The 26,535-nt window shown below is 38.2% G+C and overlaps 1 protein-coding gene across 1 annotated transcript in view; it reads left to right on the top strand.

Moving 5' to 3' along the window:
* Positions 1 to 20,083, top strand: part of FAP (fibroblast activation protein alpha) — a gene marked incomplete at its 5' end in the record, with an annotated part of 71,230 nt that extends 51,147 nt beyond the window's left edge. The window contains 9 exons of the mRNA XM_082841621.1: positions 1,773 to 1,871; positions 2,342 to 2,411; positions 3,156 to 3,350; positions 8,827 to 8,881; positions 16,187 to 16,286; positions 17,366 to 17,430; positions 17,932 to 18,004; positions 18,267 to 18,340; positions 19,719 to 20,083. Coding sequence (XP_082697747.1) covers positions 1,773 to 1,871; positions 2,342 to 2,411; positions 3,156 to 3,350; positions 8,827 to 8,881; positions 16,187 to 16,286; positions 17,366 to 17,430; positions 17,932 to 18,004; positions 18,267 to 18,340; positions 19,719 to 19,820 — 833 coding nt within the window. The 3' untranslated portion in view covers positions 19,821 to 20,083. The remainder of the gene's footprint in view (positions 1 to 1,772; positions 1,872 to 2,341; positions 2,412 to 3,155; positions 3,351 to 8,826; positions 8,882 to 16,186; positions 16,287 to 17,365; positions 17,431 to 17,931; positions 18,005 to 18,266; positions 18,341 to 19,718) is intronic.
* Positions 20,084 to 26,535: the final 6,452 nt, after the last annotated feature.

Raw genomic sequence — 26,535 nt, 5'->3', positions numbered from 1 at the left:
GCATTGTGGTTATAATTGAGTATACATTTTATTTTCTTTTTTAGTTTTAACTTTTAAAATTGAATTATAGTTAATTTACAATGTTGTGTTAGTTTCAGGTGTACAGCAAAGTGACTCAGTTATACATATATACATGTTCTTTTTCAGATTCTTTTCCATCATAGGTTATTATAATATATTGAATATAGTTCTCTGGGCTATACATAGGGTCCTTGTTGTTTATCTATTTTATATATAGTTGTGTGTATATGTTAATCCCAAACTCCTAATTTATCCTTCTCCCCGCCCCCTGCTATCCCTTTTTCTAGTTGTAACTTTTAAGTTGCCACAAGTATCTCTTTCCTGATAGATTGTCCAAAGTTAAAATGAAATGTATTATGTATCTTATACAACTCATACTAAAACATCTATACTTGTTCTAAGATTAAATATAACACTTTGGAGCAAAATGCCATGAGTATATGAAAGCTGAGAGTTACAAGGGAAGTGGTTTGGCAAACTTAGTGTAGTTACAAGTACTCCCCCCATCTCCCCATCTTCAGGGACCACTTTTTTAAAAAGGCACAAAAACAAGGAGACCACGGAACTGGCATATCTCAGAAGTCATCCAGACCCTCTTTTAAAAAATAAAGCCACATGGGCTTCCATGGTGGCGCAGTGGTTGAGAGTCCGCCTGCCGATGCAGGAGACACGGGTTCGTGCCCCGGTCCGGGAAGATCCCACATGCCGCGGAGCGGCTGGGGCCCTGAGCCATGGCTGCTGAGCCTGCGCTTCTGGAGCCTGTGCTCCGCAACGGGAGAGGCCACAGCAGTGAGAGGGCTGCGTATCGCAAAAAATAATAAAATAAAGCCACAAACTCCACTTATTATACAAAAATCTAACTTCTCTCTAGACGATACCTAATATCTATCCAGGTCAAAACAAAGCTTACAAAAAGTCCTCTACTGCTAGAAACCCATTCGAATGTATCACTGATCTTCAGCATCAGGAGTTCAATATATTTGTTCAGTTACAAAAATTAAAGTGTGAAACATAACTAAGCTCAAAGATAAACAACAGTTTTTTTAGGAGATCTTTTAAGGTGAAAGACAGAAATCATAGTGTGTATATACTGTTGTTCTTTTAAGATATATAACTACCTTGAAAGAAAGAATTTGAAGGAACAGGATGCACAGTAATTCAATTACAAAAAGAAAAAAAAAGGAAGAATATCACAAAAAGAAAAAAAAGAGGAAGAAGATCCTATATTAAGCAAGTAGAGCAGGAAAAGTTTAAGAAAGAAATAGATATAAAAAAATCACAGAATTAATATTTGACCTTACACATTGAAGATTTTAAAACAAACTTTGTAACTATAATACATACTTAATTATTTTAAATTTGAGGTTTCAGCAATATAGATTTTGCTTCCACCACTTTTTCAGTAAAAATATATTTTTTTAAATGTCACCTACTCAGGTCATGGCTTCATGTTGTAAAAGAAAAGTTAGAAACAGGAAAATGTGGCTGAATAAACATTGTTACTTCTGTGATTCTGCTCAGAATGTATTTTGATGCCATCAGGGTCTGTTTAAGAGACAATGACTGATGTCCTTCATAAGTTCATCCCTGCTTTAAAGGCTGGATTAAAAATATCCTTGTCAATATGAAACTCCTTAAGCAATCCTTATACAGTTTCAGTTTCATCCATAGTAAAGCCAAAGACATTTTAAGAAAGAATTTTCCTATGGAATTTCTATTAATTAAAAATGAACATTTTAATTTTTTTTAAGAAATTAAAATCCTGGAAGAAAACAAGGAATTGGAAAATGCTTTGAAAAATATCCAGCTGCCTAAAGAGGAAATTAAGAAACTTGAAGTGGATGATATTAGTAAGACCTTTTAAAAATTTCTCATGAATAGATATGAAGCTGAACACTTATCAGCTTTTGCTTTTTTAAAACAAAATTGTAGGGTAAATATTATAATCCAATCTCTACAATATTACAGGATCTTAATTTTAAAAATCTTACTGTCACATTAAATTTTTATGAAATATCTTTCATATGTTTGTGAATAGGTTGATCTTATACTTTTCTATAGCTCCATTTCAACACTGATACTTTTAAAAAGAGTTTATCTCATTTTAAAATGTGTGCTTCTAGAAAAATAATAGTTCAACATTTCTAGCAATTTGTAAATTGGACAAAAATATGTAATAAAAATCAAGTAAAACATAGTCTTTGTTCTTAACAATTTACTAGTTATAAATTGATTTTATGTTATATATTGTTATCAAAGAAAATAAATAATGCTATGAGTATAGTGGAATGAAGATTTTTCTCTGTTTTTGTTTTTCAAGCTTTATGGTACAAGATGATTCTTCCTCCTCAGTTTGACAGATCAAAGAAGTATCCCTTGCTAATTCAAGTGTATGTAATATTTTCTTTGGTTTAAAAACTATTTACTGAAAATATGTTGGATTAAATACACATTTGTGAGATAGAATGAACCATTCTCCTCTGTAACAGTTCCTATTGATGCTGTTTTTATATATTCCCCAACTAATCAGAGTAAATAAAATATGGCTATTTAAAATAGCCTGAGAAAGTTTTGAGATTTTTAGATGGACTTGCTTGCATTTACTGTTTTGAATTTCCTTTGTATGGCAAATTGCCTAATGTGTCAGAATACCTTTGAGATAGAGAAATTGCAGCCAAAAAATATTGTAAATCATCTTAACATCTTATGTAATTGAGTTAGAAATGAAATAAGGGAATGGAATACATTTTGTGGAATCACACCCAAAATCAGTGCTGACCTACACACAATTTGCTTAAAACACCATGCATTTTTTTTAGTATATCTTATGCCTGCTTTTAGCAAGTGGCAGGTGGCAGAAATGACGAAAAACCCACACATATTCCTTGAAATGCCAACCCTAGATGTATCCGTTTTGGGGAATAGGAGAGGCTGTGTCCCAAAACAACTTCCTTGTAGCAAACCTCTGGGAAAAGCCTGGTCCTCTCTTGATTTTGAGCCAGTTCTAATGCCACTGTTATTGAAATTTTATCATACAAATGTACTGGGAAATACTAAAGGCAATTCTTGGCCATGATGGGAAGTTGAGTTTCACAAAGGAATCAGAGATTCTATCTTTTTCTTTTTTTCTGTAGGTATGGTGGTCCCTGCAGTCAGAGTGTAAGGTCTGTATTCTCTATTAGTTGGATATCTTATCTTGCAAGTAAGGAAGGGATAGTCATTGCCTTGGTGGATGGTCGAGGAACAGCTTTCCAAGGTGACAAACTTCTGTATGCAGTATATCGAAAGCTGGGTGTTTATGAAGTTGAGGACCAGATCACAGCTGTCAGGTGAGCGCCTTCTCATTCAAACAGAAACTGATGTCAGCAAAAGTCATGCAGTCATTCTCGGGTTTCCCCATCCTTAATGTCTTAAATATTTTTTGTCCATTTTCCTAACTTCATCTAAAGCTATCATTAACCTTAAAGTGATATTTTTACCCAATATAAGAAAAAATTATTCACGGAAGAGAGAAGAAAAATGATTTATGGTGAAAGATGATAAATACTCTCTTTCCACGTTTCAGTCATTCTAACAGACTTTCATTACCATGGCTCACAATTAGCAGAAAACTTTGTGTAACTCTAGGGATGGTCTGTAGGAAACCAGACATCTGAATTTGCTCAAGCCTTGTGGATTCTACCTCATAAATTTAGAAATGGCTCAAGATTTCATCAGCACTATATACTTATAGATATTAGCATTCTTTTGTAATTAAACTAGCTATTTTAGCAAGAATGTGTTTTCCTATTTTCATTCGACAAAAAATTTCTCTTACATAACAGAATCTACCAAAACATGTAGGGGAAAGACATTTATAATCTGAATTCTTCTTCCCAACTACATTCTCAACCACAATTTATGGCTCAATCATCTCTTCCTGAAACAAAAAGAATAGAGTCACCAAAATTGTTCCTAATTTGGAAACACTGTGCAGAATTCTTCTGGATATTTCTGTATAGTTGTTGGGTTTCTGTTATTATGATGTGAGTAGGTGAAGTTGGGGAATACTAGTTTGTAAATGTAAAAGCTAACAGAGGCTGACTGTACTCTTAGTCATGGATATATGTGCATGAGTGATGTCTAAAGGTCAAACACTGTTTCACAGCAAAGAGCAATTTAGAAAATTAATTAGTATGTTTCTTTTATCATCTTAATATCATTAGCAGTTATTGATTTCAATGCAGCACACACAACACAGATTATATTTAACAACTAGGAGCCAGGCCCAGACAACAATTTTCTGTATTTTTTTGTCTCTAATCAAAGCAGAAGAATTTTGACTCACAAGTAATTATTTTTTTTAAATAGAAAAGTAATCATAACCCATATGCTTTCAAATTTTTCTTTCATTCTGTGAACAGTAATATACACACACTTACACCTAGAACATTCAATGAAAAACAAAGTCGATTTGAGTTAAATCTGAAAAATTGATAAATAAATTATTAAATAACACTATACAATCTGTAGGCATCATTCACACCTAACTTCTAGGAGGCTCCGTCTTTCTTACTGATCCAGATTTTTGGCCTTTCCACCATTTTAACATTTTTGAGGGAGTCTTCAGCCTGATAGAGAGTCATAGAAAAGATAGTTCAAAGAAAAACTCTGAGATTCAATCGTTCATGTAAAGACTGTGGTACGCCTTAAGAATATTAACACAATTGTCAGCATTATAGACTTAATTCTTTACGGTATTGTTTTTGGCATTGTGGGTTGGGTCACATTTATTTGTATTTAAACCATGCAATAAACACCAAGGACATGTAATCCTGGGACAACATCAAAAGACAGAGATGTAAATTATGTTTTGTAATTCAACTTTCCAAAGTTGGTAGAGCTAAAAAGTGGTTTGTTTTGGCACTGGTTAAAAAACAATCATCATTAACATCATACATCATTATATTTTTGTGCATTTATTTACCACCAAAAATGCAGCATTCAAATTTAAGAGGAATACCTTAAGAAACAGAACAGATAGAACTGATAGCTTCTTAATGTTTTTCCTTGGATGAAATGAAAATTTAAATATGAAACCCATGTATAGACCGTAACAAAAATTGTTATTTCTCGTGTCCAACATATAGGACACGAAGCCACAAATTCTATTGATTTTCACAATAATATAAATGTGTTTGGCATTTAGAATTGAAAGGAAGATGGACCAGAGGCGGTAATTGGCTACGTTTACCTTCTCTGAGCCATTTTTAGGATGGAACCTGAAGAATGTCTTCCTACTATAGATCAGGCATATGTTCGCTCATTGACTCAGCCATTCAAGAACAGATGAAATATTAGTATATGCTATTACAATACTCTGTATAAAATTGTGCAATTTACAATCTCAACATTCAGTGCACTTACAGTTTTTGAAGAGTGAATAAACCACATGCACTCAAGGGAACATGGTTATTAGATGGAAATTTTTGTATTCACCTTAGTGAACAGGGGCAGCTGTATGGCAAAGCACATATACAGCAGTGGAGATGTCAGTTGGGACTGGCCTTGGCTTTGCTTGAAACCATTATCCTGCAAAAGGGAAAGGGAAGCCTTGAAACCCTATGCTCTGAGAAAACAAAAGCTAAAAGAATAGACTTATAGTGATAATTCTAGAAATAATTCAATCACATATCTTCCTGAGAAGTGTTTTAGTAATCAGACACTGAACGTCTGACTTGAGGAATTGGGATTGCAATTCCTCTATGGTAGTCCTCAAATTACCTCCCCTCAAAGAGTGAAATTTTTCCCTGGAATCTCTTATGAAATGCAATCTGGCTAAATTTTTTATATACCAAAAAATATCATAAGTACATATTTGGAAACAACAGTAAATACTAGTCAGGGTCAAGAAACAGAGTCAAGCAAAGCAAAGCAGGAAAAAAAGAGAGGCCCTACAACCGCACAAATTTTGACTATACATAAGAGAAAGCCCCAAAGGATACGCTTGTGAGGTCAAAGCTTAAGGAAAACTGAGACCTGCTTTCTTCAGGCTCCTCTGCAAGTGGTTCATATGTGAGACCCTTAAAATTTCAGTAGTTATAGGATCAAATATGCTCATTTGGGGTAGGTTTGGCATTTTTGACATTCCCACAATTTTGAAATTTTATATAACTTCAGGGTTAGCAGTAAAGAAGGATTATATGAGAAAAAAAATATATCATACTGTTATACATGGTATCAATAAGAACATTTCCAAAATAGAATAATAGTAATTGATTACTAAGGTTTCGAACTGACCTTAGATTTAGGGTATTTTTATGAGAAGAAAGTTGTAAAGTCCAGCCCAGCCTCCAAAATTAGAAAAAATGTTTTTTCACTTGCTATTAACATTTTGTTGATTTAACCACATTGTCAACAGTATCTCTGATAACCCTCCTGGAAGCTCTTCAGAATTTGGAGGTAAATTTTATAGAGGCTTGTTGGTCTCAGATTATCTAGCTAACCTTTAACCTAGTCCTTCCACAGTAAGTGTTAATGTTTCATTTCCATGTTAACTATTGCACTATCATTTCCTGCAAATGTCATCCTTTCGGAATAAACCTAGGAAGGGAGTTGTTAAGAATTTCCTGTTCCCATGTATCACCTGTTATTTGCTTTTACCCCAAATGCAAGGCAATATGATTGCTAGCTTCTGGGAGATCATAAAATCACGATTGATTTTATGGCTCAGAACTGGCTTCAAGCACTAGCAGCAAGATCATTTTTTTGACAAAGAAAGTGAACCTTCTTTTCTTTCACTTGGCTTTTGAAGTTTGTGGGAGAATTGCCGAAATGCCGCAATTTGCTGCCCGTTGTCTCTACTTTACCGTGACCAAGCGTCAACACAGGTAGCAACTTTCCGTTTGCTACTGCGTTTCTCCCCTGTAGACCCCTCAGTGTCCCTCAGAATCAGTGTCGAGTAAGCTGTGACTGACGGGGCTTCTTCCCATCTGTTTGTGCCGGGCATCTGCCCAACTCCTCTATGCATCAGAAACATGCATTTTCAATCCATGCAACGAGCAAAATGGTTGCTGTGAAATCCCTTTAAGAAATTCCATTATTTAACTAATGCAAATCGCTCGGTCCTAGTTCCAGAGAAGAATGAGAAAGGGCATTAACGTCACTTAAGGCAACCAAAAAAATAGCATTTTTCTGGGGTCATGAGTGTCATTTTTGGCTCTTCCCCTCTTTTCCTTCACTGTCCCATCCAGGCCTCTATAATGGCTCATCCACTTTGCTTTTTTCTTCCACTGCTTCTGCTTCTCTAAGAGTTTCTTGAGTTTTTATTAAAACGCTCCCCAAATAAATCACAATTGCTCTAGAACACCAGCCATCAAGGAAGCATGGAATAAATTAGCCTAAAACACTCTCTTTTTGTACCAATGACGTAGTTAGATTTCTGAGGGCTTCCCAGGACTTTTTTGAAGGTTGCCTTTCAGCATGGTTCCTTGCTCCTAAGGATAGATTTATTTTCAAACTCATTCTTAAATGGATTTCCCTCAATTTCTGTGAGGGAAATTGAATGAATAATGTTCATATCCTGAAAGATGCATACAATTGTCCAAACCATGATGAACTGAGGGTACCTAAGTGTGAAATGGGAGAGGGACGGATGTGTTTCCATGGATGGATGTGACCAAAAATGAGACAGTGATTATAATGCATGTCAACCTAAATAAAAGGTTAAAACAAGGCAAGCTCAAAATTGTCAAAAAAATGAGTTTATTCAGGAATAGCAGAGGAATTGAAATTCTGGACTCACAAACTGTAGCAAGCTATGGGCCCATCCATTGAGGGTTTGGGGAAGGCTGTATTTATAGGGAGGGAATGAAAGAGGGGAGAGTTCAGTGAGAGTCTACTAAAATCGAAACAAACAGAGACCAGCTTTGACTACTCCCTGGGCAGACAAAACCAATCCCATCCTACAAACAAAGCTCAATTCAGCATATTTTGAGAAACCAACCCAACTTGGGTCATTTCTTGTTCACACCTCTGGAAACCATAAGCAAAACTTCCCAAGGTTGATATGAGGCAACCCTTGAATAACTCTCTATCGTTTAAGAAAATTTCAATATGACCAGTTTTATGGAAATCAGGCATATATGGAAATCAGTCTCTCACTCCTGAGGGCACATGTGTGCAATTTTTCATTTATATTCTTCAGTCCCATTTTAGGTTGAAATTCTTTTACATTAACATCTAAGCAAACAAAATCATAAGAATTAATACATTTTAAAACAGCAATAATGAAACCCTTTTTTCCAAAAGCTGGAGATTTGGAAATTTGGTCCTAGTCATGGTGCTATTACTTCTGGTGTTACTATGAGCCAGTCTCTCTTTTTTTTTCTTTAAAATATCTTAAGTGCATTTAATAGTAAATTCAAAAACATGTGGCTATAGTGTTAGAACCTGAGTTAACCATTTGTTTGTTCACTGCATTAAAAAACATTTTCCCCTTTCAGTCTATTCTCATTTGCTGAGTATGAGCCTGTCTCTTAACCTGAGTCCGAAGTAACTCACCAGCACAGTTAGGGTAGGAGGCCTTACAGCCCTGAAAGTATTACTCAATAGATGTACCATAGAGTCTAAAGGATCCTTTTACCCCTTGCAGTAAGCATGATAATGTTCTTTTAACTATTTGTAAATGCAGCCTGATTATGCAAGTGTTTAAACAAAGAAAATGTAGCATTTCTATTAAATCTTTGGATTAAATATGCTTGTGTAATGAAGTAAATGTCATGTGTACACACTTAAAATTCTAAAAATTTGTTTCTTTTCCTTTAGAAAATTCATAGAAATGGGTTTCATTGATGAAAAAAGAATAGCCATATGGGGCTGGGTGAGTTGTTTTGTATGTTTTATGCCTGTTATTTGGTTCATCATTTTCTAAAGTGTTCGCTTATAAGGTTTCTCATGAAATGTTAATGTTGCAACATAATTTAATCTGTCAATGGAAACAGTCAATTTGGATAATCTGGGCTTCAAAGTGGTGGCTTTAAGCATTTGTTCCTTTTTTTCAATCATTTAGTTTCTTCCCTGTATAGCAAATTAACTCGTAATTGACACATTTTCACTTAATTTCTGGTATTAGAGTATACTGAACTGAACCATATTCATCAGAACTTTAATTTCCTTTGTTATTTTAGGGTTAATATATTCCTTTTCTTTTATATGTCATCATTTCATTTTCATGAAAAGCTAAGATAAAGTTTGAAATTATATATCTTGGCTGTTTTGATTCTTTTTTTTTTCTTGCAATCAAATTCTTTTACCAGACCTAACGTTAATTTGTGCTAACTGGAGAGAAATAATTATTTATTACTAGTTATAGATCATGGAGATAACTTCCCACGTTTGAAGAGCTACACAGGTTTTTTAAACACACATTAAAAGGAAGTGGCAACATTTATCAGTCATGGGCAATGAAGTCACCGGAAAGTTTAGAGAAATATGGGAAAGAGTTTAGATTTGCCCATTATAAATTATGATAATTACCCTTCAAAGAAGATTTCCTGTTTCACTTTTTGGTCTGAGTTTGTACATTTGCAAGTCAATTTGCAGCCATTTGTGCTTGGGTTGTTTTTCTTGGCTGTTTTCTCGGAGCGCGGCCTGCACAAGATGGAGGGAATGAAACCCAATATTGAAGGGAATCTGCAGGATTCCACTCATCTCTCAGCTCAGTGACCAGATGAAGAGCTGTTATGAATTTGTGGAAAGTTGTTACTTCAAGCCATTTGGTCCTTCTTAAAACTATCAAATGTTAAGTATCTAAACAGAATGGAATTCAAATGGGTGGAAATAAATGAAATATTTTTATAGTGAAATATTTCAGATAAGACCTTTCTTACCATCCATTTTTATGAAATTTCCTAAAGTAAATCCTTGAAAGATTCACATTTCGAACTGAACACTTACATATAATATTAACATTTCTCTTAGAGTTTCACTTTGCTTTTACTTCAGTCTTTGAAATAACTGAAAGCCACCTTTTAACTTCACTTCTAGAACATTCTAGGTATAAGTGGTTTGGTAGAGAACCATGTGTGTGGGATGATTTAAGAAATCCACTCATCACATGAAGGAGAGTGAGCTTTATCCATGGCTCTGTAACATGTTTCTCTTCTTATTTTTCTATGTTTCTGTGATCATTACACTCCATTCCTTAAATGTCAGTGTTTTTCTGGGTCTGGTCTTCATTCTTGTTCTTCACTTCCTTGGGGAAACCCATGTGGTTTCAAAGATGATGATGACTGCCAGATGCCTGCCACCAGCCCCCTCCTCTCTCTTCTGAGCTCCACATTTCAAATGGCTACTGATCATATTTCCCAAATGTCTTACAGAGGCCTCAAGCTTAACTTGCCCAAGTTAAACGTATTACAGTCTACTTTAAAACAAGTCTTCATCTTTAATAAGGACCTCACCACACACCTAGTCATCCAAATTAGTAAGTTCAGAGCTATTTTCAGCTTCCCCTGCTCCCTGACTCCAATACTCTGTTGATTAGTAAATTCTATCAATTCTGCCTTCAAACATTTGAGTCTATTCTCATCATCCCCACTGACATTGCTTTAGTTCAAGTTTCTTTATATGTAATCTGAATCAGAGCTCCTCAAACTTTAGCTTGCATAAGCATCACCTGGAGAACGTGTTAAAACAGTTTCTAGGCAACCCCCCCGACCAGTACTCCAGTGTGGAGTCTCAGGGTCCACTTACATGGACCATAGATTGGGTGGTACAGGTCTGACTATTCCAGTTACTTCTTAACTAGCCTCCTTGCTTTGGTCTCACAAACTCCAATGTTGCTAATGAAGTTATTGTTCCAAAACACAATTCTTGCCATGTTGCCTTTTTGCTTACATATTTTCTAGGGCTACATGTTGACCTCAGCCTAGTGCCCAAACACATTTCCTTGCATGCAAGGCCCTTGGCAATCTGGTTGCATCCTACTTTTCCAATCTCTCTCCCTCCACTTCTCCCCACTCCTTTTGTTTTTTTTTTTTTGTTTTTTTTTTTGCGGTACGTGGGCCCCTCACTGTTGTGGCCTCTCCCGCTGCGGAGCACAGGCTCCGGAGCACAGGCTCAGCGGCCATGGCTCACGGGCCCAGCCGCTCCGCGGCATGTGGGATCATCCCGGACCGGGGCACGAACCCGTGTCCCCTGCATCGGCAGGCGGACTCTCAACCACTGTGCCACCAGGGAAGCCCTCCTCACTCTTTATGAATAATTTGTTCTATGTCTGTGCTTCCTTTTCCCCATGTGTTGATCAGTCCTTTTCCCTACACCTGCAATGCCCATCCTCTTCTCCCATTCCCCATGTCTTCCTCTCTCCAAAACACAAAATTCCTACTTGTTCTTTAAGACCCAACTCAGATATGAATTTTTGTGCTCCAGTAGCTCTTTATACTACTTTTATAGGAACTGCCATGCTTTATCTTGTTTGTGCATTGTTTGATCTCACAAGAATCAAGGAATGGACTTCGTCTTTCTTCAACTTTGTTTCTCAAATATTTAGCGCAATAGTGTCCATCTCACATATCTATGATGCTGTTTAAAATGAATTTAATCCTGTAAGTCAATGTTCCCCCAAAGGTGTCATGTTAGTATCAGGAAATTTGGGGGAAATGTTCTCTGGTCTAATAGTTTGGTAAACTCTGAAGTCTATATAATAGTGTATATAGCCCCTATATTAAAGAATCCTGTTAAATTTTGTTTAATACAGTATTACCCAAAAGTATTTGATTCCATGGGTGCCTCTTTTAGTAGTGGTCTTGAAGTCAGTAGGAAGTGGAATTGGAGCCTTAGAAAGATACTCTTGGCTGCAGAATGAAGAGCAGCCTGATGTTGGGGGAGAGAGTGGTCCAAAGGGCTAAGAGAACGGTAATACGGGCAACAAATACCAACGGCCTGAATTTAGGCAGTGAAGAAGGGGACAGGAATAGGTCATAGCTCTGAGTGCTCTTTTATAGTATAATAAGCAGAGACCTATGGGAAATTGGAGAAGGGAAAGAGAAAGACGTTGAGAATGACCATGTGGGTTTGTTTAGCTATCACTGTGTTCCATAAGTACCTGTTTCTACGAAGTATCAGCTACCTTAGTGGTCTGAGAAATACTCTAAAGCTAGCCACGCAATTTTTTTCTTTGGTCAATTGGTCAATAAGTTGCAAATCTTACCTTTCCCTCCATTATCCAGATTAAGAAGGGGAGAGAAGGCATTTTTATCCTTTTATCTTACACTTTCATTTTTCTGGCACCAAATTAAAGTCCAGTAGCCTGTTTTTTAGCTTCCTCTTAGACATCCACTATGCACACAGCATTATGCCTAGGAAGTGTCTGTTATGACAGCCGTTCTGACCTGGGCAATTTTGCCCCTTAGGGGACATTTGGCAATGTCTGGAGATGTCGTTGGTTGTCAGAACTAGGGGAGTGCTACTAGCGTCTAGTGGGTAGAGGCCAGAGATGCTGTTAAATATCCCACAATGCACAGGACAGCACCCAACAAAAAAGAATTATCCAACCCAAAAAGTCAATAGTGCTGAGGTTGAACAACCCTAATTTATATGAAGAAAAATTGAAGCAATTATTCTGACAATTGAAGAGCAGCAGGGGTTTTGCCTAAATTATTAGAATAACAACCTCATTTATGGGCTTTGCTTTGCTAATATAGACCTAGCCAGGTGGTGTTGAATAAGCATTAGTTCGTGATTTAATCTTAGCTCCCTTCTCTTCCAGTGACTAATTATAAGCAATTTGAATTGCTATGTGTGATCAACGATGTAAAAGTAGGACAAATGCACCTCTAATGAAACTATGTTAGACTCTGAACTTAAAACTTCCCAAAGAGGTTGCCCTAATGTAGGGATATAGAGGAAGTGGCTTGTCGTCAGGCATCCTGCAGTTGAGTCTCAACTCCACCGCTTACTCTAAATTTATTCTGAGCCTCAGTTTCCTCATCACGAAATGCAACAATAATTCCCTCATCAAGTCAGTGTGAGAGTTAGATGAGTTAATAGGAAAGTCATATATTAAACAAATATTTATTCTATTCCCACTGTGTTTCAGATTGTATTGTCAGTGCTAGGGAGACATTCATTAACCAGACAGACAAAAATCTCTACCTTTATCGAGTTGGGAATGGTTGGGGAGAAAGGCAATAAGCAAGATAAATAAGTAACATATACAGGATGTTAAACAATGATCAGTGCGATGGAGAAAAGCAAAACCAAGCAAGAACGGAGCAAGGAGCATCATACATACAGGATTGGTGCAATTTTAGATTAGAAGGACAGGTGAGACTTTTTTTTTTTTTTTTTTTGAGTTAAGACTTCAAATGGGAGGGAGTGAGCCATGCCAATTTCTGGGGATAGAGAATTCCAGGCAGAGGGTGGCAGCACTTGCAGAAGTCCTGGGGCTAGATCACGCTTGGAGAGTTCAAAGAACAAGAGGGCTTCCCTGGTGGCGCAGTGGTTGAGAGTCCGCCTGCCGATGCAGGGGACACGGGTTTGTGCCCCGGTCCGGGAGGATCCCACATGCCGCGGAGCGGCTGGGTCCGTGAGCCATGGCCGCTGGGCCTGCGCGTCCGGAGCCTGTGCTCCGCAACGGGAGAGGCCACAACAGTGAGAGGCCCGCGTACCGCAAAAAAAAAAAAAAAAAAAAGAACATCAAGAGAGCCAGTGAGCAAGAGGAGGTGGGAGGGGGGAGAGAAAGGACACAGAGCCTGTGGGACCACAAAGACTGTTGCAATGACCTTGTCCATACAAACATTAGCTAGTTATTATTATTGTCTGTAGGTGAAATGTTCCAATCTGCATTATAGCTCCCATCAGAGTACTATTCCATAAATCCCTCAAAATTCTGTGCCCTTCTAAGAATGTTTTTAAAGATATCCTTCATTTAAACAAAATGGCAAGGCATCTAAGTGCAAAGGACAAAATTCTAGAATTCTCATGGCCAATCTGCTCCGTGGGTTCTTTTCTTTCTGCAGCCACCCACTCTGCCTTGGAGCCCCACCCATGGGAGAGCAGAAAAAAGTCAGCTCGGGTGGTTTTTTTTCTCTTTTTTTCTACAATAGAAACAGCTTTTCTAAGCTGCCTGAGAATTTCAAGTACACCTTCTTTTATTGTGCTGCTGCTACACTCATTTGCTTTTACAAATTCCTAGAGGCAATTTGTATTCATGTTGAAAGCATGACAATTTTATTTACATACTGCCCTATTATCTAATCACTGAATAGATACAAGTTAATATTTTTATAATTCCTAAGATTTTGGACAGAAATGTTCAAAACCCTTTTTACTATATGCAAATCCTTTAATTTCAAATGTCACTCCATGCTATTTTCTCTTCTGGGGCATAGGAGGGGAGAAGCAGAACCCAGTATTATAATTTGCAGTGATCACACTTTTCCAATAAAACCATAAACAGTAATCATATTTCTAAAGGACTCAGGCTTACTCTACTTTCATTTAAACCAAAAATTAAGAAGGAAGAAGAAATCTTTTGTTTCAGTAATAGTTGTTGCTAACCTGCTGATCAAAACAGATTATTCTTATGTTTTAAGTGAAAGTTTGATCCTGATAGAGAATTTTCACTTATCAAAATGATTTTTAAACCCACATGTTCCTTCTATTTTAAAATATATTTTTCCTCTATTAAAACACATTTTAGTTCTCCTCCAAGTATAATGAAAGGAGGCCACGGTATAATTGGAGCTGCCACTTTTAGTCTGTGTTTTGTAGCCAAGGGTCCTCAATAAGATTCCCCAGAGTTGGAAACATAAGAATGTAAACTAGTTAGTTAGCATTCTTTCTCTAACAATTGAATTCAGCAAGATGGTTTAGTTTATTCCCTCAGGCCATGTATTTCACGGATTAAGACTAGACCCAGGCCACTGACCTGCTGCCTGATTTCACCACGTCTGTCTCCTGTCTCTCCCTTGCTCTGTAGGGCTCTCACTCCCACTCTCTCTTTCACCCTCTCTCAAGACTGACTTTTCTGTAGCAAAGGATGATAGGATCTCTCCAGACCGGAGGGCAAATGATTCCCAGAAGTTTGTGGCAATAAAGTCCTAAAAGCAAGGCACACCCTTAGTTAGAGAGTCACACTGTCCTCTTTTGATTTGTAAGGATGTTCCTGTGTTGGGGCAAGAATAAGCCCTGAGAGTCACTTCCTAATCTAGCGCACACATTTGGGGTGGCGGGGAGGGGGGAGGGGGGAGGAGGGTCTATGTCCCAGAACATAGACCATGCTCCTAGAGGAAGCATCTCTCTCCCAGCAGGTTAATACAGACAAAATTTGCCTTCCAGGGAGAGATGAGCTTTACTGTGACACTCTGTTCATTTCTTCATTTTTAGGAAAAGGTTCAAATTTTCAAGTGACACAGGCACACATCTCCTTCTGTTATGAGGGTCACATTTCTGAATCACCTACCAATTCCCTGGGGAAGAAAATTGATGAGTGCTAAACCTACTCCAGACTCTGCAATTTGTATCCCCTTTTGTATTACTTTATTTTTCCATTAAGTTGGGGAGGGGGGCATGTAAGATTTTTTAAGACACCAGTGGCTTTTCCTCCTTTGCGCTGCTATGCCAGAAATCCTCAAAACAGAATACGTAACACTACCTTATACACAGACTCTGGCCGTGTCTTAAACTACTCAAAGGTTCTTGTGTCCTTCCCTTGCTGTTCTGTTATGAAAATAAATGAGTAAATATACAGATATAAGTGCTGCCTCACAGGAGTTTTTTGCACGTTGTGGGAAGTATCTTGCTTTTACTTTTGGGGAATGATCTTCTTTTTTGTGTATTTTTTTAAAGTAAAAATCCTGTTTTTGCCATAGCAAGGTCCTGGTTGGAAAAACATAGAGGGGAAAAAAGAGAATTTTGCAGAAAAATTGCAATTATAGTATCCCTTAAACTGCCCACACCATGTTTGGATCAGCACACCAAGTATTTGTAATTGACTAAACTGAAATTGTTGTCATGTCTGGTGGAGTTTTCTACCAAGGGTGCAAGATAGACATTTAATCTACCCTATCCATATTCCCCAGCTCCCATCAGCACTTATTGTGAGTAGTATTGCTATACAAATATCTTAGAGAGTTTATGAGAGTCAATCTGGGACTGACTTGTACCAATGTCTCTATAGTCCTACGGAGGGTATGTTTCATCGCTGGCCCTTGCTTCAGGAAGTGGTCTTTTCAAATGTGGAATAGCAGTGGCTCCAGTCTCCAGCTGGGAATATTACGGTATGGAAACATTGCATAAATGTTGCTGCGAAAACATTTAACACATAATTACTCTATATTTAAGGTTGCTAGGAAAACAAATTATGCAGTAAAATTCACCCCAGCATCACTGGGAAAAATATAATCTATAAATGAGGTTGTTTATATGATTCATTATAATCATGTTGCAATAATCGCAGCAATTTTAAGACGAGGAAGGACTCTTCCAAAACCCAACGTAAGTTATTCTCTTCCAGAAACCGTGTGCCCCCGATGAACCAAATCTTTAAAATCAGAGTTAACCCTGTTTTCACAGACACACACAGGTGCAGCTGAACTAGCTTTTAAGCACATCTTAGGGCAAGTCAGGACGTGACCAAGCAAATCACCGCCATGCCACCGTTTGCAGCTGCCTGTTACGTTGCTCTAGAAATCAAAGAAACAAAAATTTGTTCAAGAAGTACACCTTCCGTGTGTGCCTATTTTTATGATGAACATCAAGGCAGGACGATTGTTTGGAAATAATTCTAATAAATGCACGAAAATTAGCTTTCACCAGATCCTCTTCCCTGTGTTGTGGTGGAAATGAGACAATTGTGACTTGTAGGGAATCTCCATTCAGAGAAAAACGTGTGTGTGTGTGTGTGTGTGTGTGTGTGTGTGTGTGTGTGTGTTTTGGGGGAGGACTTGGGGGACAAAGTTCCATCCCAAATTAATTAAGACACCAATAAAGGTACTAGAGGTGGCTGCATTTGTGATTTCTTTTAAAATATAATGAGGTCATTCCTAGCTCAACATTCCCCCCACTGAAGAACTTTGGGTAGAAGTGAAAAAGTTTAAGAGCAGCCCTTTCTATCGTTAGCTGCTCCTGTTTCCACAGTCTTCTCCTGCATTGCTTCTCCAGCCCTACTGAGGCAACTTGCAGAGCAAATGACTTGGGTGGAACGTCACAGTAAAGGGCAGCAAGAACCTTCCTCGGCAGCTCCACCTGGGAGATTGATGAGCAGTTATCAAACTCGGGGGTGGGGGGTTCTGGTTGGTTAATGAAATGACACGTATCACATGCAAACAACACACTCATATACTCATATGTTTTACAGCATCTATCTACACAGAGCGATTCATGGGCCTCCCAACAAAGGATGATAATCTCGAGCATTATAAAGTAAGCATTTTCTGTTTGATTTAGGTCATTAATTGATTTCAAATGTGCTAAATAATTGGAAAGCAGTCATTCAGAGTTTACAGTTTTGCTGGGTCCCCAAAGCAAGTATGATGATCTTTTGTCAGCTGCAAAACACCTCATTGAAAAGGAATTGACTCCTTTTGGATTCTATTTTTTCTTTCCCCATCCTCCTTCCCTAACTTCCCTTTTCTTCATCCCCCTCCCCAGCCCCTACTCCTACACAGCTTGAGCGGGCATCATTTATGCCTAAGGTCTCACTCATATGTAACATATGACACATAAACTTTCAGTTTTTCAAACTAAGAATCAGATGGAAGTAATGCAAATGATGATGAAAATGTGTTGCTCTGACTCTTAAATATTTATCAACCAAAGCAATACATAATTTCAGTATTGGTGCTAAGTCCATTGCACAATGATTTAGCTAGTTTTCTATTAGAACTTGCAGCAACTAAAATGTTAATTTTTCCCCTTTTCCAGAATTCAACTGTGATGGCAAGAGCAGAATATTTCAGAAATGTAGACTATCTTCTCATCCACGGAACAGCAGATGGTGAGGTTTAAGCAAGACTCTTACACATAAAAATACTGAGCCAGCATCACTTTGTTTAAGAAACATTAAGCATCCTCCTATGCCTGTGCTCAGGGTCAATACCTAAGAGTCAGGGACATTTCCATAAGCGAGTGTGATTACTCACTGCTGACAATGTCAACTGCATGACTAGATAATTGTTGGTGTTCATTTCCAGGCGGTACATTGTCACTCTGTGCTTTCTGGTATTTAACAGCACTTTAACTCTCTCTCTTTGTTGCAGATAATGTGCACTTTCAAAACTCAGCACAGATTGCTAAAGCTCTGGTTAATGCACAAGTGGATTTCCAGGCAATGGTACATAATTTTGTTTCACTCATGTTCATGGCCTTAGACCCCTAAGCTAAAAGGAGGACCCTTCTTTTTTTTTTTTTTTAACACTAAAGCCTGACAAGGAGGCTGTTAAGGTAGAGTAGACAGAACATTAGCAAATGACTTGGATTTTTCATGAACTCCCTGAAGGACACTAGTCAAACCATGTCACCTCTGTTGATCCCAGTTGAGTCATATATAAAATAAAGGCATCCACAAGCTTAGAGGATCTTCTAGCTCAAACATCCAATAGTTCTGTGGTCCTACGTATTAAGTGTAGCTATGTGTTTAGAGTCCCTGTAAAATCTGAGAGGCTCAAAGAAGCTAGAAGATTCTGTTTATTCAGTAAGAAGCAATCGCAGAATGTTATGAGACCTCAGAGGCTCCCTGAAATCAGGTGGTTCCACAGAGTTAGAGAATCCTTCCAGCTCTGTGTTCTCAGTGCCTGGCGTGTGGTCGGCCCATCACAGAAGGTCATACGTTTACTGAGTAAATGAATAAATGAGCTAGCTGTGAAATCCAGTTGCATGAAGAATGGGAAATGGAAACAGAGAGGAAAATAAGGCAAAAGCCAAAGCAAGGGACACAGTCCCTGGTGGCTATTGTTCCCCCTCTTCAGGGAACATAAATTCTCCCTCACTTGCTTATGTTGCCCGAGCACCTAGAAAAGGAAATCCCCATCTTCTGGAAATTTGGTTTCTTAAAATAATTTAAAGAGGGTGAGGTGAGATTTTTCTGATCTTTTTTTAACCCCATTCACCCATTTTGGAAATTGTGACTCCCAAAGTAAATCCAACTCATAAGTACATAGCATTACATCAATAACCACTAGCCACCTTATTCCGTGAAAGCAATAATCTTACCGGCCACCCTCCAGCAATAAAGTTTCAATTTGTAATACCATCTCCTATGGAGGGTGTTTACAGTTACACGTATTGTGAATTTTCTGCAACAGATAGGAATTAGATTCATGGAATTTTTGAGCTAGAAAGAGCCTTAGAGAAAATCAAATCCAACCCCCTCATTTTTCAAATGAGGAAACCAAGCTCCAGAGAAGCAAAGTAAGGGACCTAACGCCCCAGCTCTGGAACCCAGGATGCTGGCCGCCGTGGAAGTTCAGCCACTGAGATCTCAAAATAGAAGTTTGAAAAATATGAAACAGTAGTGAAGGTTAATAAAAAGGCTTTAAATCTTCCTGTTCTAAATGTTTACCTGTAACCTATTTTGTTTATGCAAGTGTTCTGAGGTAGAATTCCAGCCATAATATTAGAAAAATTATCAGGTCCTGAGAGGACAAAAAGCCAAAACTGGATGCATTGTGTGTCTGCAGGAATAAAACAGGTTTCTTCCCTTTGTGTTTCAGTGGTACTCAGACCAGAACCATGGCATATCCGGCCTGTCCACGAAGCACTTATACACCCACATGACCCACTTCCTAAAGCAATGTTTTTCTTTGTCAGAGTAAAAACGATGCAGATACAAGACTGTATCACAATCTGAACACTTCCTATAAATGCCTCAGACTGTTTGCTTGTTTTACTCTTTATGCTGTTAAATGTTGGTGTAAACAAACAAACGAATGTTGTTCTGAAGGCTGACAGAAAATTCAGAGGACTCAGAAGTTCAACTTAAATATTGTTTACATTTTCTGGCACTCTGTGAAAGAAGAGAAAAGGAGGCCGTACCTTTTGCTTTGGACACAGACAGTGTTTTATCACCTGTTCGTTTGAGGGGAAAAAGAATAAAGTCAGAAGTTAAAATGCTATGATTTTCTCAGTGTGCATTAATTTCAGGTTCCCGTTTCTATCAGAGAAAGAAATGCTTACGTTAGGCAAGTGCTTGAATAATATTAGGGTGGTCATGAAAGAGAAGAATCTAGAAGCAGTTTTGGATTTTTGTAATTAGAACTCCAAATGCTGGAACACACAGCTCAGAGTGTGCAAAAGCATTGTTCAGAAATCAGGTTGGCAATGCATTTTGTAGAGGCACCCTGACGTTTGCACTCTGTGCTGTCCCTCCAAGAAATGTTTATTAAATTTCTCCCAGAAGATTTCTTCAACATTGCCAAAAGCATTTGATAAAGATAAAGTCAGAATTTTGGATCCAGGCTCCTTTTAAGAAATGCTTCAAATTTGGAAATGTTCCTATTTTGGATCCCTTTTTAGAATGAGTAATGGTTAACTGTTTTCTGATTGCTAAGCCACACCAAACTAAATAAAACAAAAAATCAGATAAAATGGACTTCAACAGCTGGAGAAGGAAAATGTTACATCTGGAGCTTATTCTGGGGTTTTAGTTCTATGTTACAGGGTTTATTTTGGAAAAGAAAAAAAAAAAAAGAGCCATAATGCCAGCAATCCCAAAGGCAATGCTCTGTCAACAACTATCCCCATCAATTAGAAACACAGGCAGTACGCCATCTCTGTGATGGCCACGGAATTAAAAAGATCCACAACAAGTCACCAGAAGATGTCTTAAATGAATGCTGAAAGTATCATGAAGCCGCTGCCGAGAGGACTTTCCATTGACGTGGTTCCCAGCATTCAATGGCCCTGGATGATTTTTCCCCATCCTTGGTTTGATTCTTCCCAGTGTCAGGTAGAAGACCCTCACACCTTCCGTCATGCTGTATAACTAGAAGAGCCAGTCCAGGCATGGAAACTTACAGCAGGCAGGGACCTCAAAGGTCATACACCACAGACTCTTCTAGAGTTTTCAGACCTTTCTCAGTCCAGCACTCTTTCTCCTATGACTTTCTGAAATCATGCTCCCATTCAGGCCACAGAGTCCCACCCACCTCACCTGTCAGGAAGGGTACTTGGAGGAGGTCAGGGAGTCCGGGCAATACCCTCACAGATTCAGGACTGGCCACAGCCCCTCCCCTGCACATCCATACAACGGCTGATGCCCTCAGGGTCAGAGGGAAGCTACTACTCTCCTTTTCTGTTCCACATGGAGCAGCCTGTGAAGCAAGCCCAAGAGATTTCTGCACGGTTTTCTCCCCATTCGCTCTCTCCAGCTAGGAAGGGGAGACGAGCCAACAGCCCTTTTCTAACACTCTGTTAAGGGAGACAGCAGGGCAATTTTGTAATTATTATTTGTATAATAAGGAAGTCTTGTTACCCCAGCTTATCTTCTGCCTTTGTGGAATATGCAAACCTGGTGTTTAATATCAATGTGCAAGAAGTGGTTTCCAGCCTCAGGCCTTGGCTCCCACTGCCACAGAGGCAACTTCTACAAGACAGATCTAACTGCGTCATTTTCTCAAGTAGAAACCTCCAGGGATTCTCCATGGTCTGTAAAATAACATTGTAGATATTCTATGTAGAACATTTTCATCATCACAGAAAGTGCTATTCGATGGTGCTATCCTAGAGGAATCTTCACAGACCATATCTTGGAACATAGCATATGGTAGAAGCTCGCCAACCAGTGAATGATTGAACGACTCTGTCTACATGGAAGACTCGGGTTTTCTACATCACCGTTGAGGCAGCCTCCCCTGACCCCTCAGGCGCGCCTCAGGACCATCAGTGTGTGTTTACGTACTTATTCATCCATTCAACAACCATTTATTGAGGCTGTCTGTATACCTGACAAGGCTTTGAGGACATAGTGCAGGGTAAGGCAGCAACTAGAGTGGCAGGGTTGTTTTTTAATTTTTTTTTAACATTCACATTTTGTACAGCTTTACTAGATTTTTCTTTTGGCTTGGAAAATAAGAGGTACATAAAGTACAAAGATTTTAGTAGAAAATACGAAATTAAAAGGGATGATTAAATGTCTTACCTTTTCCATTTGTAGGAAGTGAATTATAATAATAACTATCATTTGCCACATTTTATTCTTTCATATGTAATTTGGGGAGGAGGTTGTCCCAACATCCTAATTCATGCTGCAGGGTAGAATCATCCTTCACATATCGCAAACTAGGGATTTTCATGCATTCATTCAACAAATGCAATTGCAAGCCACTGACTCAGGTACTATAGGTGACCCTCCCCCACAGATGACATGTATGTTAAACAGGATGCATATCTGTGGGCAGAGCTTAAGGCTTGTGAAGATGAGATATGAATGTGAGTAACTACAATGCAAGTTCAAATGACATCAGTACTCTGGGGGTGAGATTCTAGTAGGTGTAAGAGGAAAACCATAAGAAATGATGCCATTTCAAAATAACCTCAAATGTCAACCCTGCAATGCTGGCCTTAGAGCTATTTTTAAAGGTTTCAAAATTCTAAATGATCATCAAATATTTGTCAGAGTGAATGAGAAAAAAACAGCAAAAAAATGGGTATCTTGTTAAATTTAATACAAATGAGGGAATTTTGATTGAGGTTTAAATTTTTAAAAAATCTTCTCCAAAGTATAAAATGTATGATTTATTTCCTTCAAGAAACATTTTTTGAGAACCTATACTGTGCATGGAAGTATTCTGGGTACTGCAGGGGTTACAAAGATGAATGTATGTGACAGGTTCTCCATTTCTAGACTGTTTCAGTAAAGGCAACTTAACGAATCTGATTTTCCCAACATTTAAGCATTTTTCAGAAACTGACAGATCTTTATGCAAATGTTGTTGCCAAGCTGTTTGTAATGGTGAAATTATACTTTGACAGTAACTCTTTAAAATATATTAAACCCAGCTAAGGTTTTTTTTTGAAATGTTGCCAATTAAGTGACTTTAATGAGCTTCTTGATGGTAATGTAATTAAAATTCAGATGTTCTAATTGTAAAAAAAAATACAGTTCTGGGAAACAACAGTAAAATAAGCAAATGTGAAATGAAGTAGGGCTAAATTAAACGGTGATTTTGTGGTCTTCTGAGAAGATTCCACCAAAACAACATTTTCAATTATCCTGTTTGTAAAGAAGAAAGAAGGTACCTAACAGATATTTTAGATGTATCCAGTAAAGTAGATATTTTGAGTTTATCTAATAAAACAGATTTTAAAATTCTGAACACAGTAAGTCATTCTCTGCTTGTGAAAGAACTGCTAAAAACACTTCCTTGGCTTTATGAACAGGTACCCTAGCAATCTGAAGTGAAATAATTTCTAATTCAGGGAGAAATGAGTGCCTGGACCTTACCAAGCTATTCATGGGGAAAAAGATCTGGCTCCTGGCAAAAGTCTCTACTGACCACCTGCTCAGATTATTGGCATGCAATACTAGCGTGCTGGTCACAGACACTTCTTTTTGACACACAGGTACGTCGTTGGCAAGCTAGAGCAGTATGATTTCATTCTATTGGCCTCTAGTTAATACCCCATTACTTACTGTACTCACTTTAAAAGTGGCTTTGACAATACATGATTTAACACATATTCGTTGGTGCAGCGGTACAGCCTTTGCTCTGTGGTTATACAGAGTCCATATCACATTCATAAGAGGGAGGGGTAATCAAGCCATGGGGGTAATCATGCTGCCATGGTTTGACAACTCATGTTCCTACTTTCATAATTACTGGTCATTGACAAGCAAAGGCAGGAGCATCTTTGCTAGCCATGATTTATTGGGGGTAGGAATTTTTCTCATTGTTACAGAAAGTGAATTTTTGAAATAAATGTCTTAACAAATCATTTAAAAGGATATAAATGTTATTTATTTGCTAAAAAGCTACTATTCATTCACTCATGATTCCGTTTGTTATTGAAACATCCTTTCAGATATTCATGGACATAATAGAAAATTTTAGGTAGGTCATAAAATTTGTTTGTAACACACTGACACTTGGCTAAATTTCCAGCTGTAAGAGATGATGCTTTACTATATGCAAGTACTTTTATATACCGACAGGAGACAACGCTGCTCTCTCATTTTCTTTAGAAGATTAAAGCAATACTTTGCAATATTACAAATGCCTCCCTTTCAAATGAAATACAAGATAGCTCACGTACCAATTCTTTTAAATATAATATGTTCATTATAACTTATTTTAAAGGCAGTGGACTGTAACAGGTAAGGGCACAGATGCTAAAGTTAGACTACGTGGTTTCAACCCCAGCTCAGCAACGTACTAGCTGTGTAACTTTGGTGAGTGTTCATACATTCTTTCTGCTTCGGTTTTCTTATATGTGAAATGGGGAATAATAATAGTTCCTATCCCATAGCATGATTTGGAGGTTGAAATTAGTTGTTATTCATAGAGCTCATAGTGTCTGGCATATAGTAAGTATTTTGCAGGGGTCTGCCTAGATACATAAACTAAACCAACTTTTTAATTGGCATTTTCAGTAAATTAATTCTCAAGAAATTAATAGTTTAATCTGAAGCCAATCATTTCTTTCCCATATCAGTGAGTTTAGGAGAAGTATGAGAATCATCCATCACTTAAAAATGAATCTCTGTCTTTTTCTGAAACAATGTGGCCTTTTAAGAAGAACCAGTACGATGAGGAAACTCATCGACCCTGAATGAATCATTTGACAATAGTAATATTGTCAATATTTGACAGTAGTAGTGGAAACACCCTGGGGGAAGACAGACCACCAAGGAAATGTGTGCTTGAAGGACACGGACAGTTCCCTCACCCAGCTTCACAAAACAACCTACAAAGCACCACACGGGTCCTTCTGCTCTGGTCTGTCTCCACCCACTGCCCTCCAAACTCCAGCCCCACTGGTCTCCTTCCTGGTTTTTTGTGCAGACCAAGCTTATTTCTGTTTCAGGGCCTCAAATGTGGATTTCTCACGTTTTCATTTGGCTGTGTCCTTGCCCATCGAGGTCTCAGCCCAGATGTCAGCACTTTAGAGAGAACTTCTCTAGCTTTAATGGTCACTGGATTTACTGTTGCTTCTTCCACAGGCAGAGACTTCCAACCACAATATCTAATTTTGTTTGCTTAACAGCAGTTATAACCAACTTATAACTCGATAGCACTATAAAGCATGTTTATTTAGATATGTGCTTGGTACTTAGTTCTCCCACTCTCTATAAGCTCTCTATAAGGAGTGACCCTATCTGTCTTTTCACCTCTCTGCACCCAGGGCCTTGATAGACTTTGGAATAAGGTAGAAGAAGCTTGATAAACATTTGCTGAATGTATTCCCACATTTTGCCAATAGGAAGGCCTATGAAACTAGAATCCTTATGTGTGATTTCACAGTGGAAACAGATCTCACCCTTTCTGGAAATGAGTATGTAATAGAAACTTGCCTTTTCCCCTTCAAAGCGAAGAGAAAGAAGAAAATCCCTGAGCAGCAGGTGATCCACAGTCAGGAGAATGGGGTTAGGGAGGACATGAATCTTAGCCAGAGGTCTAAGAAGTTGGTCTTTGGGACTTCTCTGGTGGCGCAGTGGTTAAGAATCCACCTGCCAATGTAGGGGATACGGGTTCAAGCCCTGGTCTGGGAAGATCCCACATGCCGTGGAGCACCTAAGCCTGTGCGCCACAACTACTGAGCCTGCACTCTAGAGCCTGCGAACCACAACTGCTGAAGCACATGTGCCTAGAGCCCGTGCTCTGCAACAACAGAAGCCACCGCAATGAGAAGCCCACGCACCACAACAAAGAGTAGCCCCCGCTGCCTGCAACTAGAGAAAGCCCACGCATAGCAATGAAGACTCAATGCAGCCAAAAATAAATAAATAAATTTATTTTTAAAAAAAAGTAGTAAAAAAAGAAGGAATCCCTGAGAATGTACCTTAAAAAAAAAAAAGAAGTTGGTCTTTGGAACAAAAAATAATTTGGGTTAGGAAATAGAAACCAGCCTACTGCACGGACCTACCCCTGATTCTCACTGCCCCTAGATGACTTCACGGACTGGGTAAGTTTAGCACAAAATGTTGAGACTGAAAAAAGTCAGATAAGTCTCTGGAATGCTATTGATTATTTTAGCATCTTTCATTTTTTTTAAAGTATTTTTAAAAATATATTTCACTTAATTAATATATTTCAAGTACTAGAGGTTTCTTTCACATTGTAAAACAAGGATACTCATGCTTTACACTATTTCTATCTCCTGATGAGATAGATCATAAGTTCAAACCCTGAATGTTTGATTGGTTGGTTTTTTAAAGTTCAGACTGTAAACTTGGAGTTATCAAAAATAAGCCAGTGAAATATATCTTCCAAAAGTTGTACAGTTAAGATCATATTTTTCTAGGTGACCATTCAAAATGGGTGAATTGAACTTTCCAGGATCCAACTGATACAGCTAAGTGTGGCCTTGTGT

This window comes from Leucopleurus acutus, assembly GCF_964270905.1.
Source record: "Leucopleurus acutus genome assembly, chromosome: 6".
Lineage (NCBI taxonomy): Eukaryota > Metazoa > Chordata > Mammalia > Artiodactyla > Delphinidae > Leucopleurus > Leucopleurus acutus.
This window is presented reverse-complemented; position numbering and strand designations above follow the sequence as displayed.